This window comes from Micrasema longulum, unplaced genomic scaffold, assembly GCF_059751315.1.
Source record: "Micrasema longulum isolate JH-2025_06_02 unplaced genomic scaffold, ASM5975131v1 h1tg000221l, whole genome shotgun sequence".
Lineage (NCBI taxonomy): Eukaryota > Metazoa > Arthropoda > Insecta > Trichoptera > Brachycentridae > Micrasema > Micrasema longulum.
In genome coordinates this window covers 149,618-162,916 of record NW_028277426.1, presented here as the reverse complement: position 1 = coordinate 162,916, position 13,299 = coordinate 149,618, and the positions used below count along the sequence as shown (strand labels likewise).

The following is a 13,299-nucleotide window of genomic DNA, read 5'->3' as shown; positions in this document are numbered from 1 at the left end:
ATGTTCTTTCCAATAACTATTCTGACGTTGCTGATATTTTTCACTTGAAGTATAGCTTATGTAAATTAACTCTATTTGATCATTTCAAAGATGATGAACGGTAATTTACATTTTTTAGATTATATTGCTTTCTATATTTACTTTTGTATGAGTACTATTGTGTACCATATTTACGTGTATACTTATTTTTTAAATTACTTTAATTGTCATTATATTAACTTTGTTTTAAATTTATTATTAGAGACAAAAGAATTTTATTGTATTTTAAATTACTTATATTCTGTACCTTTTAAAAAAATATGTAAATAAATTATTTTCCTTGTAAAATTTAATTTGCACACATTGTTTAATTATTTTACATATCTAAATATGTTTTTTATACAAAACTGCTTTGTTATATATATATATATAGTATTTATGCAAAACAATACTTTTATATTCAGTTTTTAAGTTTTTCACATTACATTGAAATGTTTATATTATTTTTAATATGTATCTTTTAAAGGTAAAAGGCACTGCGTGCCGTGTATGTTAATAAATAAAAAAATAAATAAGAAACGCAACGCCCCGTGACCCATTTGTCACTGACAAAAATACGTCTTAAAAACTACTTGTGATTATGGTTGCCATTTCAATCGACCGAAAATCCGGGAGGTAAAATGAAAAACAGCTAAATTCAGACATGAGTTTATTTAGAATTTTGAAAAATTTTATTAGTAAAAAACTACGTCACAGCTAGGTATGTGTTCTTAAAATTGTATTTTTTCACTGCGAATAGAATTTGAATGACTTTTTGACAAAATTTAATTTGCTGAAGATATAAACAAATTCTCAACGGGCACATATTTTAGGTTGCTAGGGGCTATGCGTCAAGCGGTGGGGGGGGGGGGAGTTTTGATTTTTAAACACCCCATCCGAAGGTATGACACATTAGTTTTAAAACTATGCGATTTGCAATACTTTCAAAAATTTCAATGTCTCGTGCAGTTTCTCGTTTGATAATTCTTGTGGAAAATCTTGAGCCGTTTCATTTGTTGTTACGGGGCAGATTCTGGGATTGAAAACTGCGCGTAAGCATGCGTAGATGCGCATGACAAATAACGGCCACTTTAACGGTTGATTAAACAAGGTATTTTGTGACACCGTGACTACTGACAACTAACAACATACTTATCTGAGATCAGTATCAGGTTTCTAAAATAACATGGATCGTGAACCTATATAGGCCAAATAAGCGTTTATTCTTTTTATAACGGCAAATAAAGTTGATCTAAAAAAATAAAATAAGTTACTAAAGTGCCTACACATTAGTTGACTTTGTAATTCTAATTTGTGTCCACTAATATAAAGTTTATATTTGAAGCACTAACTTTGAGGTTATTCTATATAATAAATATAATCCACTTACTCTATGTCAATCAGACTGCCGCACACTGTTTCGCTTTATAAAAGATAAACGCTATAAATCCACTTCAGTGTTTTTAAACGATTTAGAAGTATTCCAGGATAATCAACTTGACAAATGCATGCTTAAAAGGTGAATGTAGTTCATGTATTTACTAATGATTGCATCCTTAATTACATATATGTATTTATTTGTGAGTATTTAACTGCATTCGTTTGCTCATTGTCGCGTCACGGCCAATGTTGTATTTTGAGTTTAAAGTTTTTATTTTTATTCGGAAAAAATGAAGATAACTTTAAAAAGTATGTAGTTTAGTTTTTTTTCCATATTTTATTTTGTAACATGGTAGGGACTCTTAAAAAAATGTACAAGTATGATCATTTTATTGTTTTTCTCGAAAATTTTAAAAAAATTGTGTAATGTACAGCAACTAATGTTCAACGTAATCTTTTGTGGTTTTTTTCTCGCAAAACCTCATATCATGTTTATTTTCATTTTCTTACAATACGATTTTCAGGGGAGGGATTTTTTCAAGATGAAAGAGGTTATCGAAGCAAGATAAGTTTGTGGCTGTGTATAATAATGGTACAAATAAATTAAAGCTACAAAATAATAAATTTTACTCTTAAAACGAATACTTGTATGTATATTTATATTTCTTGAGAATTTAATATGTTCGTTTCAGTGAATTATCGTATTAACAATATTTTGAGTTAATCCAAATTTTTGTATAAAAGGACTGGATTCAACTCCCTGGGGAGCTGTTTATATTAACATATTACAACGTAGGCGTTGCCTAGTATGTAGGTGAAATAATTTAATTAGATGAATCTCACCCACATAAATAAAGGTTTCAGCTCTTTAACTTCACAAATATCAAGGGATAAAAGAATTGAAGGAATATAGATGTTCAAATATGGGCACAATTCTGAATGTTACACAGTGTGTAAAGTGGCCACTTAAACCCGCCATTGACAGGTCATAAGCTTTGTAGATGCCTAGAATTCTTTAATCTTCTCTTAAGTGTTCTTTATTTCTGTTGTAAAATGTTAATTATCGTTTATTTTTTTAATGAAATAAATATCATATTTAACGCAATTTTTCATCGTGGCAGGATGAAATATTTTGCATCAGGGGTTTTCGAGACTTTTTAGAATTTTTAGCCTCAAGCTTGTATGAAACGAAACACTGTGCGATGTTTCCACTCACGGTTCCCGACACGGGAAAGCCAAAAGGCTTTAGAGGTCTATCTTATCTTGACTAACCACTTTGTTATCATAACATGAGGTTGGCATTCGCGCACAATCGGATTAAATATATTACGGCAGTAGGCCTAATACTCACCACACGTGTCTGTCACAATGATGAATGGAATGCCATATGAATGAATCGAGTAAATGGCAGTGGTATTTTGAATGAGCTCTATTTTGTACATGACAAACTTCATATTTTTTATAAAAATAATGGAATTTAAATATCGTACATGTTTTTTATAGAGGTCTAAAATTAAACAAAATGCGACAAATTAGAAATTCAAAAAGCTGTCGATAATAAATAATGTTAAATATACAAATCACAAACCTTTACTAAAAATTAAATTCCGTGGCAATAATATAATATTTTAATCTAGCTACTCGAAATATGAAATACTTATTTAGAAGATTTATTTGAAAACTGGCTATCGTGATGTTTTCAGGTGATGACGTCGCTGATGATCAATTCGGAACGTGAAGCTGTGGTGGATTTCAGTGTCCCATTCATGGAGACAGGAATAGCCATCGTAGTAGCTAAAAGGACCGGAATCATCTCCCCGACGGCCTTTCTAGAACCGTTCGATACAGCCTCGTGGATGTTGGTGAGTAAACAAAAAATATTATTCTTGAAACACCATTCTTCCATTTTAACAATAAATAATTCATATTATGTATTTATTAGTACGACTTTTCGTTTAACCAATAAAAAACACGGTGTTTCTGGACAAGACCGTCAAACTCCGGAAGAACATTCCTAATAGTAAACTTTTTTTAAACCAATTTTTATTTTATTTTATTTTTTTATTTATTTATTTAGTTCTATGTATTTGCATAGTCTAATATATATTTACAACACAATATTTACATCTATACTTATTCTAACATTATTTATCACTATTATACACTTAGTATCCTAATTTATAATATTAACTGTTTCATATGTATATTTTCATTTATTATTTTAAACTAATGAATTTATTTATTATCTGAAAATGGAGTAAATCCTTATTTTTTCGGACTAGCATCCCTTCCCCAAACCTCTACCCCTCTTCTACCCAGTCGCTTTCCTTGTCTGTGTCCGATGCATATTGCTTCGTTGGTCAAATGCGTTTTTTTATCTTTTTTTTGTAGTTGAGTGGTAGGGGTGTTCGGAATGAATGATTGTCGGAAATATAAAAGATTTACTAAATTTTTTACACAATAAAAAAAATCACAATATTTTTTGAGAAAAAGTTTCAGCTCTTTTACTACACAAAAGTCAACAAATGGAAGTGTTGAGGAAATTTGGATGTTTGAACATATTTAAAATGGTGAATGTTACACAATGTGTAAAGTAGCCACTCAAACCAGCCAATGACAGGTCATAAGCCCTGTAAATACCTAGACTTCTATATTTTCTTCTCAAAAATGTGTTTCCTCTCTGTTGCAACAAATTTAGCAAAGTATTCCGATCATTTTTTGCATCCGGTTCTAGTCTTTGGTCTACGAAATAAAAAACCATTCAAAGTACATGGCTACTTTTTCTACAATGATTTTTCAAAAACGTTTATCTTTACCATAAAATTTAATTTGCGATTTCAGTAAATTTTATAAAATACTGACAAATAAAATTGGGTAATCTCTAAATTTACTAGAAAAAAAAGGAACAACGAAAAATAAATGGGCTTTTGCAAAACATGATTTTTGTACAATCATCAGATCGTATGTTTGTTCTGTGTTTATTTAAATTATTTTGGTATTTTTATTCAAATGCGCTAAAAAACTGACTTACTGACGCGTTCCTTTTCAAAAACAATTTTCTATTTCACAGCGTATCTCGCAAATACAGAGGCTACAGAAAGCCTTTGACATTGCAAAGGTTCTTGAGCGATCAAATAAAATAAAAACTAAAGCAAAACGAGTTAGAAAAATAAGCGAAAAAACTACTAATCCTAGGGTGAGTAACCGTGTGTTTGTGTGCATAAACAACATCTTAAATCAAGGATGCCAAAATACAAATGTGGCTACTATATAAAAATAAATTAAAAATTGAAATCATACAAAATTTCAAACAAATGAATGTTTATGTTTTTGGAGCAATCCTTAAAATATTATTTCACTTCTGTTTTCTTGTCATGTTATGATTTGTTTGATAATGGACTGTCACCATCATCAGCGCTCTTGCGTCCATTGTTAAACATAAGCCTCCCCTCTTAGGATTTTACATCACCCTATCTCTCTTGCCTGAGGCCTGCCGGCACTTCTACTGGCTGTTTTGGTTTGCCATTCCAGGACTTTTTTAGTCCACCTAAACTCAAGAGTAACTGGTTCTGGCTATTTGACTAGCTCGGCGTTTCTTGTTGGCAACCCTGTGAACTATATTGCTTACCTAGACTCTCTTCGTTTTCTTTTCTATGGGCCTTTTGTCATTGATAATTGCGTAAATTTTCACAAACAAACACAACCTTTTCACAGCAATATGTGAGTACAGGGAGACTCGAGGATCAAAATTCCCTTTTGTTTTCTGTAACCAAATCTAATGGGCAATTTAAAACCCGTTAAATAAATAAATTTTAATTTAATCAAATATAAATTATCAGAACAAGTAATTGAATGGCTGTCAATAAAACACGGTTTTGAAGAAATGTGTTGTAAAAAAATATATAACATAGGTATTTCATCATGTATGTAGGTCATAAAAATGTCAACCTTAAACTACTTTTCACAGTTCTAGACGAGTTAATTTATTTTATTCAGAATTATTATTCATACACCCATATTTTTTTTTATGTCCATTCGGATGCTTGATTCATCGATCTATATCGAAATCAATTACAGTTAACTTAAGATGAATGCATCTTCACAGATGCATTTATCCATTTCGCTCATTGATAAACAAAAAAAACACTTTTTTATAATAAATTAATCACGATACGCGAAAAATTATTGTGCCTTTTCCAAGTTTAGATGTCATATTTTTAGAATGACATTTTAAAATAATAACACATGCCTTGAACTCCACGTTGGGCGTGATTTAACACACCTTCTTTATAATCCAAGTTATACTTTCGAGTAAAAATTAATATTATTTTTGATAGGCAATTTTTTTATTTGAACAATATTACGGAATTCAATTCTCGTGCATGGTGATAATATGAGAAGTTATTATTTCATCCCCATTATTTTCTTTGGGATGATGAGCCTGATGTTTGACATCCCTGTTTACGCTTAACATAAGAGTTAAATTCCAATGCCAGAAATTGAATCCTGATGTTACGGAACATCTTCGTCTGTACTATTGTGTACTCTCTTAACCTTTTGTCAAGTGGACCACTTTGACGACAAACATATCTACGGTTCCAATTGCGATGAAATAACTTTGGGAGAGACTAAACCTTATATCATATAATATTAAACATAGGTACGTGCTATTCTTCTGAAAACTGATATCCTTGAAGGTGGTTTATTCTTCCAACTATTTCATTTAATCATATTGGTTCCATACAACTCTTAAATGAAGATGATACTTAGCAAGAAATGTGATGTTTTATTGCATACTTCAAGCTTCACTGGATTAACCCAGGATTTTCGTTCTTATATTTTTGATTAATTTTGTATAGGTCACATTTTTTATTGCTTTGCTTTGCGCTTTCTTCGGTGGAAAACGCAACCAACATGGCGAACGACTAAGCGGGACGTGAGATCGTTCGCGCTTATCAAAGCCGTACGAGAGATCCTGTCAAATTCAGATAATTAATATATGTACGCAAAACTAGCTTTCAATGATTGAGACTGTGTAATTATTTTACTCACCGAATTTCGGATCCTTTGTACGGCTTTGATCCGCGCGACTGATCTCAGGTCCCGCTCAGTTGTTCACCATGTTGGTTGCGTTTTTCAAAGAAGAATCGCTTACCGCTTCCGTGTCATAGATCAACGGGGTTGCCCGCGCAAAGCAAAGCTAAAAAAATGTGAAAAATGTGAAATGTGAAAAAAAGAGTTGGTGACAAATAAATTTTAAATAAAAGTGCTCGAGGAGAATATTAGGCATAAGGTGGTTCGATTTCATAACTAACATTGACATCGGTTGCGGCGGTGGACCTGGCTTGGACGGGTGCTACGCATGCCTAAGAAGAACCTAAACCCATGTTGCCTCATCTTTAAACCTGAGGGCTTTCGCCGTCCTGGAAGGCCGTCAATAAGGGTCTTTTGAATTTATTCGGTCGAACTAAGGGGCGCGGGATTGATGGGGGAGAAGGTAAAATGGCTGGCTAGCGATAGTGTCTCCTGGAGACGTCTGGTTATGTCCAAAAGATTCACTTAGGAGAAGATATGAAAAATAAGAAATTCTAAATGTCTTTATTCTTTGTAAGTGGGTAATTATTGCTATTGATTGTTATTTTTCATAATTCAGTACAGAATGCACGCATTGTATTATATTCGATATATATTGAGTTTCCTTCATCGTATCCTTTACGTGACGCCATATTCTATGAAAAGAATATTTAATCACACAAAAAATCAGTATTTTTACAACAGACTTATTATTATGCTGCTTTGAAATTATAAATAATCAAAACATAAAAGAAACAGTATTTCAACTAACTTAAATATTTTTTTTTCAATATTTATTGAATAAAGTTCAACCCCTATTTTTAGTATGTAGGTATGTAAACGTTAGATTAAAATATTCCTATTATGTAAAAATACACGATAAAATATTTTTGAAAAGAAGAATATCAAAGGTTCTGATATTTTGTAACAATAAAGTACTCGTTAAAAGACACAAAGACAAAAATTTCATATCAAGATTATTAAATTCTGATTTGATATTTTTTGACATTTTATACAATTTTTTTTTTTTTTTTAAATTTCAAACTTTTTCGTGGTTACCTTTTTGTCGTTATTATGTCATTCGTCTTAGTATGTGAAAAAGGCAGATTTTATATTATTTAAGGTATGTTATATGATTTTGTAAGCACTAAGTGGGTACACTTTTCCTACTCTCAAAATCATTGCGAGTTTTGTAAACGAAACGCGAATGGAGGCTAATATTTTGGAAGAGATTTTATTTACAAAAATATTAAGAAGATAACATTAAAATTTCTTTTTTAAAACTAAAAATAAGGTATTCGTTGATTAATGTATACACAAATAGAACTAGAACCTTCGACGAGTGTTTTCGACTCGATGGGTGCTCTTGGGTCCTAAGTAAGAAAATCGAGTGGATAATCAGTTCGCCTTGTTGTGTGGTTGTAGTGGTTGGCATTGTACATTTTTGAGGACCTGTGTTCGATTTCTGATATTCTTTTTTTTTTTATAAACGGAATAACTCGCTAAGTTTCTTTTATTTAAGCTTGTCAGCAGGTGGAGAAAATAGTAGTTAGTTATGAAAACTACATCACAACACACAAAGTGATTAAATGAAAAATTCTCAGAAGGTATAAAAAGCTTTATCATATATTTTTATTTTTTTAATAGAAATATTAGCGTTCTCATAATTTACTCAAATACTCAAGTTTACGTGGTCATTTTCTACGTGTTGTAAATAACTCACTATCAGAACATGAAAATCAATCTGGAGTTGAAAGGGGTTCTAACCTTTGAGTGAGTCCGCAACCCTAGCCACGGGACCACAACCCGATTAAAAGTGTTTTTTTTTTTGCATAATATTACGTAGGTTCTTTCGACAAACCATTTTCAATGTTACCCAAAATAAACAGCAGATAAAAAAAACACTTTGGATAAAAAAAAATTGGCTTAAAATAACAACCAAATTTTTTAGTGTTAGTTCAGTATTTTTTCTATGCATTATTTTAGTACGTATTTTTGATAATTAAATTTTCAAAATTAAGTTTGGTAAAAAATCTTTATTGAACAAATGTTTCCAAATTAAAGAAATTTTTAAACATAGTTGATATTTTCGTCGTTAATCTATTATCGAAAGATATTTCCGCAAGCACTGCGCAGGATTCAGAACAAAGCAAATACCCTAAAGTCCGCAACACCCTAGGCACGGGACCACAACCCAATTCATTATTATAGGTACGACTTTCATCATTTTATACTGCGGTTTCTATGTTTATAATACAAATATTATAGAGAACAGATTGCTATTAGATTTTCAACAGGTTAATGATATCAAATTGAATTTCATACAGACCGTTTTAAACGTTATGTACACGGGGACGACAGATTTATGCATGACATATTGGATTTCTCCTTAACAAGCGGTTCGCCAATGTAATAATGGAGCGGGTCTACATACATAAAACATTACGTCATGATGTTATTATGTATACATACAGCTTGATACTCATACAACGTATGATCGTATTTAGCTACATAATATTAAACAAGCAAATAATACACCACACCATGTTGTTAACACAATGTATTTTGAGGATATAATTTAAGCATGCCCGGCTTTGTGCTTTTGATGTTAAATACTGTACGTTACTGGGAAAAACATTGTTTAATTAATTAAAAAACGTTTTTTATTAAGGTATTGTCGCGTCGAATTAGTAATGCAAAATAAGAATTATCAATTTGTTGTTAATTTTATGTTTTTAAATGTCAGATCACGGGTAACCTACATAATCTAGGGCAATTTTTTTGGGGTTTATTATATTTTATTTCAATTATTAAAACTATTTTTATACAATACTCATACACCCATACATACGCTCATTAAAAATGCGTCCTCACACAATATACTCGTATGTATACTCACTCTCACTAACGTGTACAATAACTGACACACTAAAGCGATTACTTAGCATAAATAATGTTATTATGTTATAATAAAAGTTATTATTATAATGCAATTGAGACAAATTTTGTATATATGTATATTTCTACTGAATATTTATTATATGTTTAATATAATATTTATTCTATGTTTGTTTCATGTAACTTTTAAAATGTTAATGTTATTATCGCAAGTAAATCTCAAATTGGTCAACTATATTTTTAAAATCCCTCTCCTCCACTTTTTTCCCTCACTTTTGCCCATTGTTATATTTCGTGAATATTTAACTTTTATGTCAATGGCGATGGGTACTACATAATTTACTGTACAGAACGTCACAAGTTTTTCTTCTCATGCAGTTATTCACGTTCAAACGAGTAATTTAAACTTTCAGAACCCTACCTTAATAATACGAGTACATTATCACCACATTTCCTTTTCATATGTGTATATCAATCATATTTGATGAGTCTGTGAGAGGAAGTTTCTACACAGATGTGACCGGTGGCCATTACGTACACAGTTTGTTGATTTACTACTGTTTAATCAAGTTTCTTTTAGTTCCAGAAAAAAGTTTTTTTTTCTCTCCTTGTTTGAGTTCGGTTTAGTTTGTTGATAATTTCCAGAGTCCATTCAATTGCAGGAATTTCGGAGTTGTTATCTGCTTGTTTACTTTTGAAGATTTAATTTATTTATAATTGTGAAACTGGCGTCGCGGGTTCGATTCCCGCCAGTTGCAAGAAAAAATCGAAGAAAGGTTTTTTTCTCAATTGGTCAAGATGTTGTGGTGTATTTTTCATTACCCATATCCCCTCAATCCCAACTGCTGACAAGCCTCAAAATAGAGGCGTAGCAGGTTATTCATTAAAAAAATAAAAAAAACAGAAACATTTTTCCGTTTTTTTGCCATGAAGTGGCAAAATTTAAATGCCGTCAAACGGCCGGTACGAAAATGTAAATTTTGCTAAAATCATCATTCCCTTTTCGCATCTAATGGTGCATAGGTCACTGCATTGGTACACCAATCGCAGCATATCTTGATCATTTTTTGTAACATGAAGGTAAGATGGTCAGTCTTACGCTTCAGGTACCAGTATAGGAACTATGAAATATTCTAGTGTGAAAACACAATTTTAAATAAATATTTCATTTAAATCATGTCGGGAATCGAACCTGAGACCGCTTGCATGGCAGGCAAACGCTCTGACCACGAAGCCGAATTATTTTATTTTGTTAAAAAAATACTGTAAAAATTAAATTTTATGTACAAAAATTCATTTTTTTAAAAATAATTTGAACGAATTTTTTTTTTCAGCTTTAACCATTTTTAATGATACTCGTAATATTTGAAAAAAATATTTTAAATAGAATGCTCCTATTTCTTTAAAAAAAAAATTTTTAACAAGGTTTATTTTTTTATGTGTGATTTCTACAGAACTACGCTTTAAAATTACAAAATCAAATGATTTCCTCTTTCTATATCCGTTTACAGCTTAAATGAGAAGTAGAAAAAAATAGGAGAGAAGATAATAAACAAATGAGATTGAAGAGATAGGAACATTTAATGTTTCTTGAGACGTTTTATAACTAAGTTTAACGTAAAAACGGTTTCTTTTACTGATTTTTTATGGAATTCAATCAATCGTTTATGTTTAGTATCAAAAGTTAAAAAACTTTTACATTTGTTCCATCCACAACCGTTAGCATAGATTCTTCAACGGATATTTTCAAGATGGTTTATTCCTCATTCCCTATTTTTCGGGACAGCTTTATGTTTGCGCATAAAGAAGATTGTTAAAATTTATTTTAATCTAATCAATTTTGATAAATCATTCCTGAAATGCTAACTTTTTTAATTCTTGAAATTTTAGGCCAATATTTTTTTTTTTATCATGGTCTCAACATGTACCGTATCAATTTTTTTTGTAATCCAATATCACTCCTGTGATTGGAATTCTAACATGCATGTCTGTTTGTACATAATTAATTCAATTGACTAGGGCAGTTCCGGTTTTTTTTTTTTGAAAACTATGTTGGTTTAAGTAAATTATATTATTTTTTTAGTTTACAAACAATAAAAAATAATGCCTAATACACATAAATATTGAAACAATAAAAATAAATAGACACTACCTATTTTTCATCAATTACGTGTAAATATTTTATAACATTTTCATACAAAATGAGTAAAATAAAATATAAAAGAGAATGTAAATTATTATAAAAATTGGGAAAAAAATGCAAAATTTTTACGAATTTATAATAAAATAAACATGAATAATATACGTAATTAAATAAAATTAACAATAAAAATTATTAAAAATAAATTATCTTTAAAAATTCATTCATTAATATAAAACTAATAAAAACAATTCATAAAATACTAATAGAAACAAAACCCGCAATGTAATCCTTCAAAATTAAATGTAAAAAAATTATACATCAATATAAAAACGCATTTTGTATACACTTCTTAAACCTTAACAATCCAACGTCAAAAATGTCGATCTCTACTCTTTACGTTTTCAATGGTGTTGTGTCTGCACATTCTTGGCACTGGATTAAAGAAGGACACATTATTCTTAAATGGATCTATGTGGAATGTTTTTGGGTTCCTTAAGGTGAGACCATTAGGCCACTTATTGTTATAGTACTTATAAAGATTTTTTATATTATCTATCAATCTTTTGTGTATGTATATTTCGAATATTTTATTAAATACAGTTAAATTTGTCATAAGTCTATAATTACTAGGTTTCGTTCGATCTCCACTTTTATTAATAGGAGTTTGCTCTTTCAGTTTCTAATTCTTCCAAGTAGATCTCCAACTTTACACGTGTGTTAATTAATTTTGATATTACAGGGCTTACTACATCTTTAAGGTTTTTTACTAGGGTAGGTTTAATTTAATCATATCCTGGTGATGCATTAAAAAAAATATTATCAGTTATTTTACATTCTTTTTTTGTCGTTTTTGGTCTAAAAGAAAGGTACTATTTATTTTTCTTCTTTATTTTTCTGATATTTTTAGGCAAGGTCCATTTAATTTACTTGCTAGGTTCTCCTTTATATTGGTTTAATATTCATTGATAAAATTTGATATTTTTTTATATATCACTTGTTAAAATTATATCTTTTAGTTTTATTTTTTTTATGTTAACTGAATGTTGTTTTGTTTCTGATTTTGGCAATTTTTTATTATTGTCTAAACTGTATTGCTGTTGCCTTCTGCAGATTGTATAAAATTTTAGTGATACTATTTTTTTCGATGTTCGGATTTCATTTCTTAGATCATTAAAAGAATTTTTCGGTTTCAAGTTGATTGTTATTTTTTTTTATTATTTGTTTATGTACTGTTTTTTTTTTGTTTTTATTTTTCTTTATTTAACCAACCTTATTTTTTTGACGTTGTGAAGTTTCTCATGTTGGTTTTTGTGTTATTTTTTTATTTCGTTTTGCATAATGTCTTGTAACTATTTTAAACTTTCAATTTCATGTGACGTAACTATTATTCTAAGATGTATATTTGCTATGCTTTTATTTGTCTTTTAACGGGTATATCTATATTAAGAAAGAGTGCTTTGTGATTTCTGAGTGAAGTGTCTTTGTAGTCTACGGTATATTTAGCTTCTATAATATTTGTTAATACGTGAACAATGATCGTATTTTTCAGATGAAATTTCATTAAGAATTGTGTAGTCATTAAATACTAAGCTATTACCGTATTCAATATTCAAAACATTATCTTTTTCCAGTAAATTGATAAATTAGTGATAAAAAGCACCGACTTGGAAAAAAAAATCTTTTGAAATATTATTTGACAGAATCAATAATTTACAGCGTGTTAGCTTTAAACCGTGTTGTGGTTTACACCGTTTTTATAATTTCTAAAATATTTCAATAAAGGCGAT

General features: G+C 29.9%; 1 protein-coding gene across 2 annotated transcripts in view; it reads left to right on the top strand.

Moving 5' to 3' along the window:
- Nmdar2 (glutamate ionotropic receptor NMDA type subunit 2) overlaps window positions 1-13,299 on the top strand; it is a 400,091-nt gene that overhangs the window by 343,855 nt on the left and 42,937 nt on the right. For both annotated transcript variants that reach the window (XM_088243626.1, XM_088243625.1), the window contains exon 9: window positions 3,102-3,260. In XM_088243626.1, coding sequence (XP_088099752.1) covers window positions 3,102-3,260 — 159 coding nt within the window. The remainder of the gene's footprint in view (window positions 1-3,101; window positions 3,261-13,299) is intronic.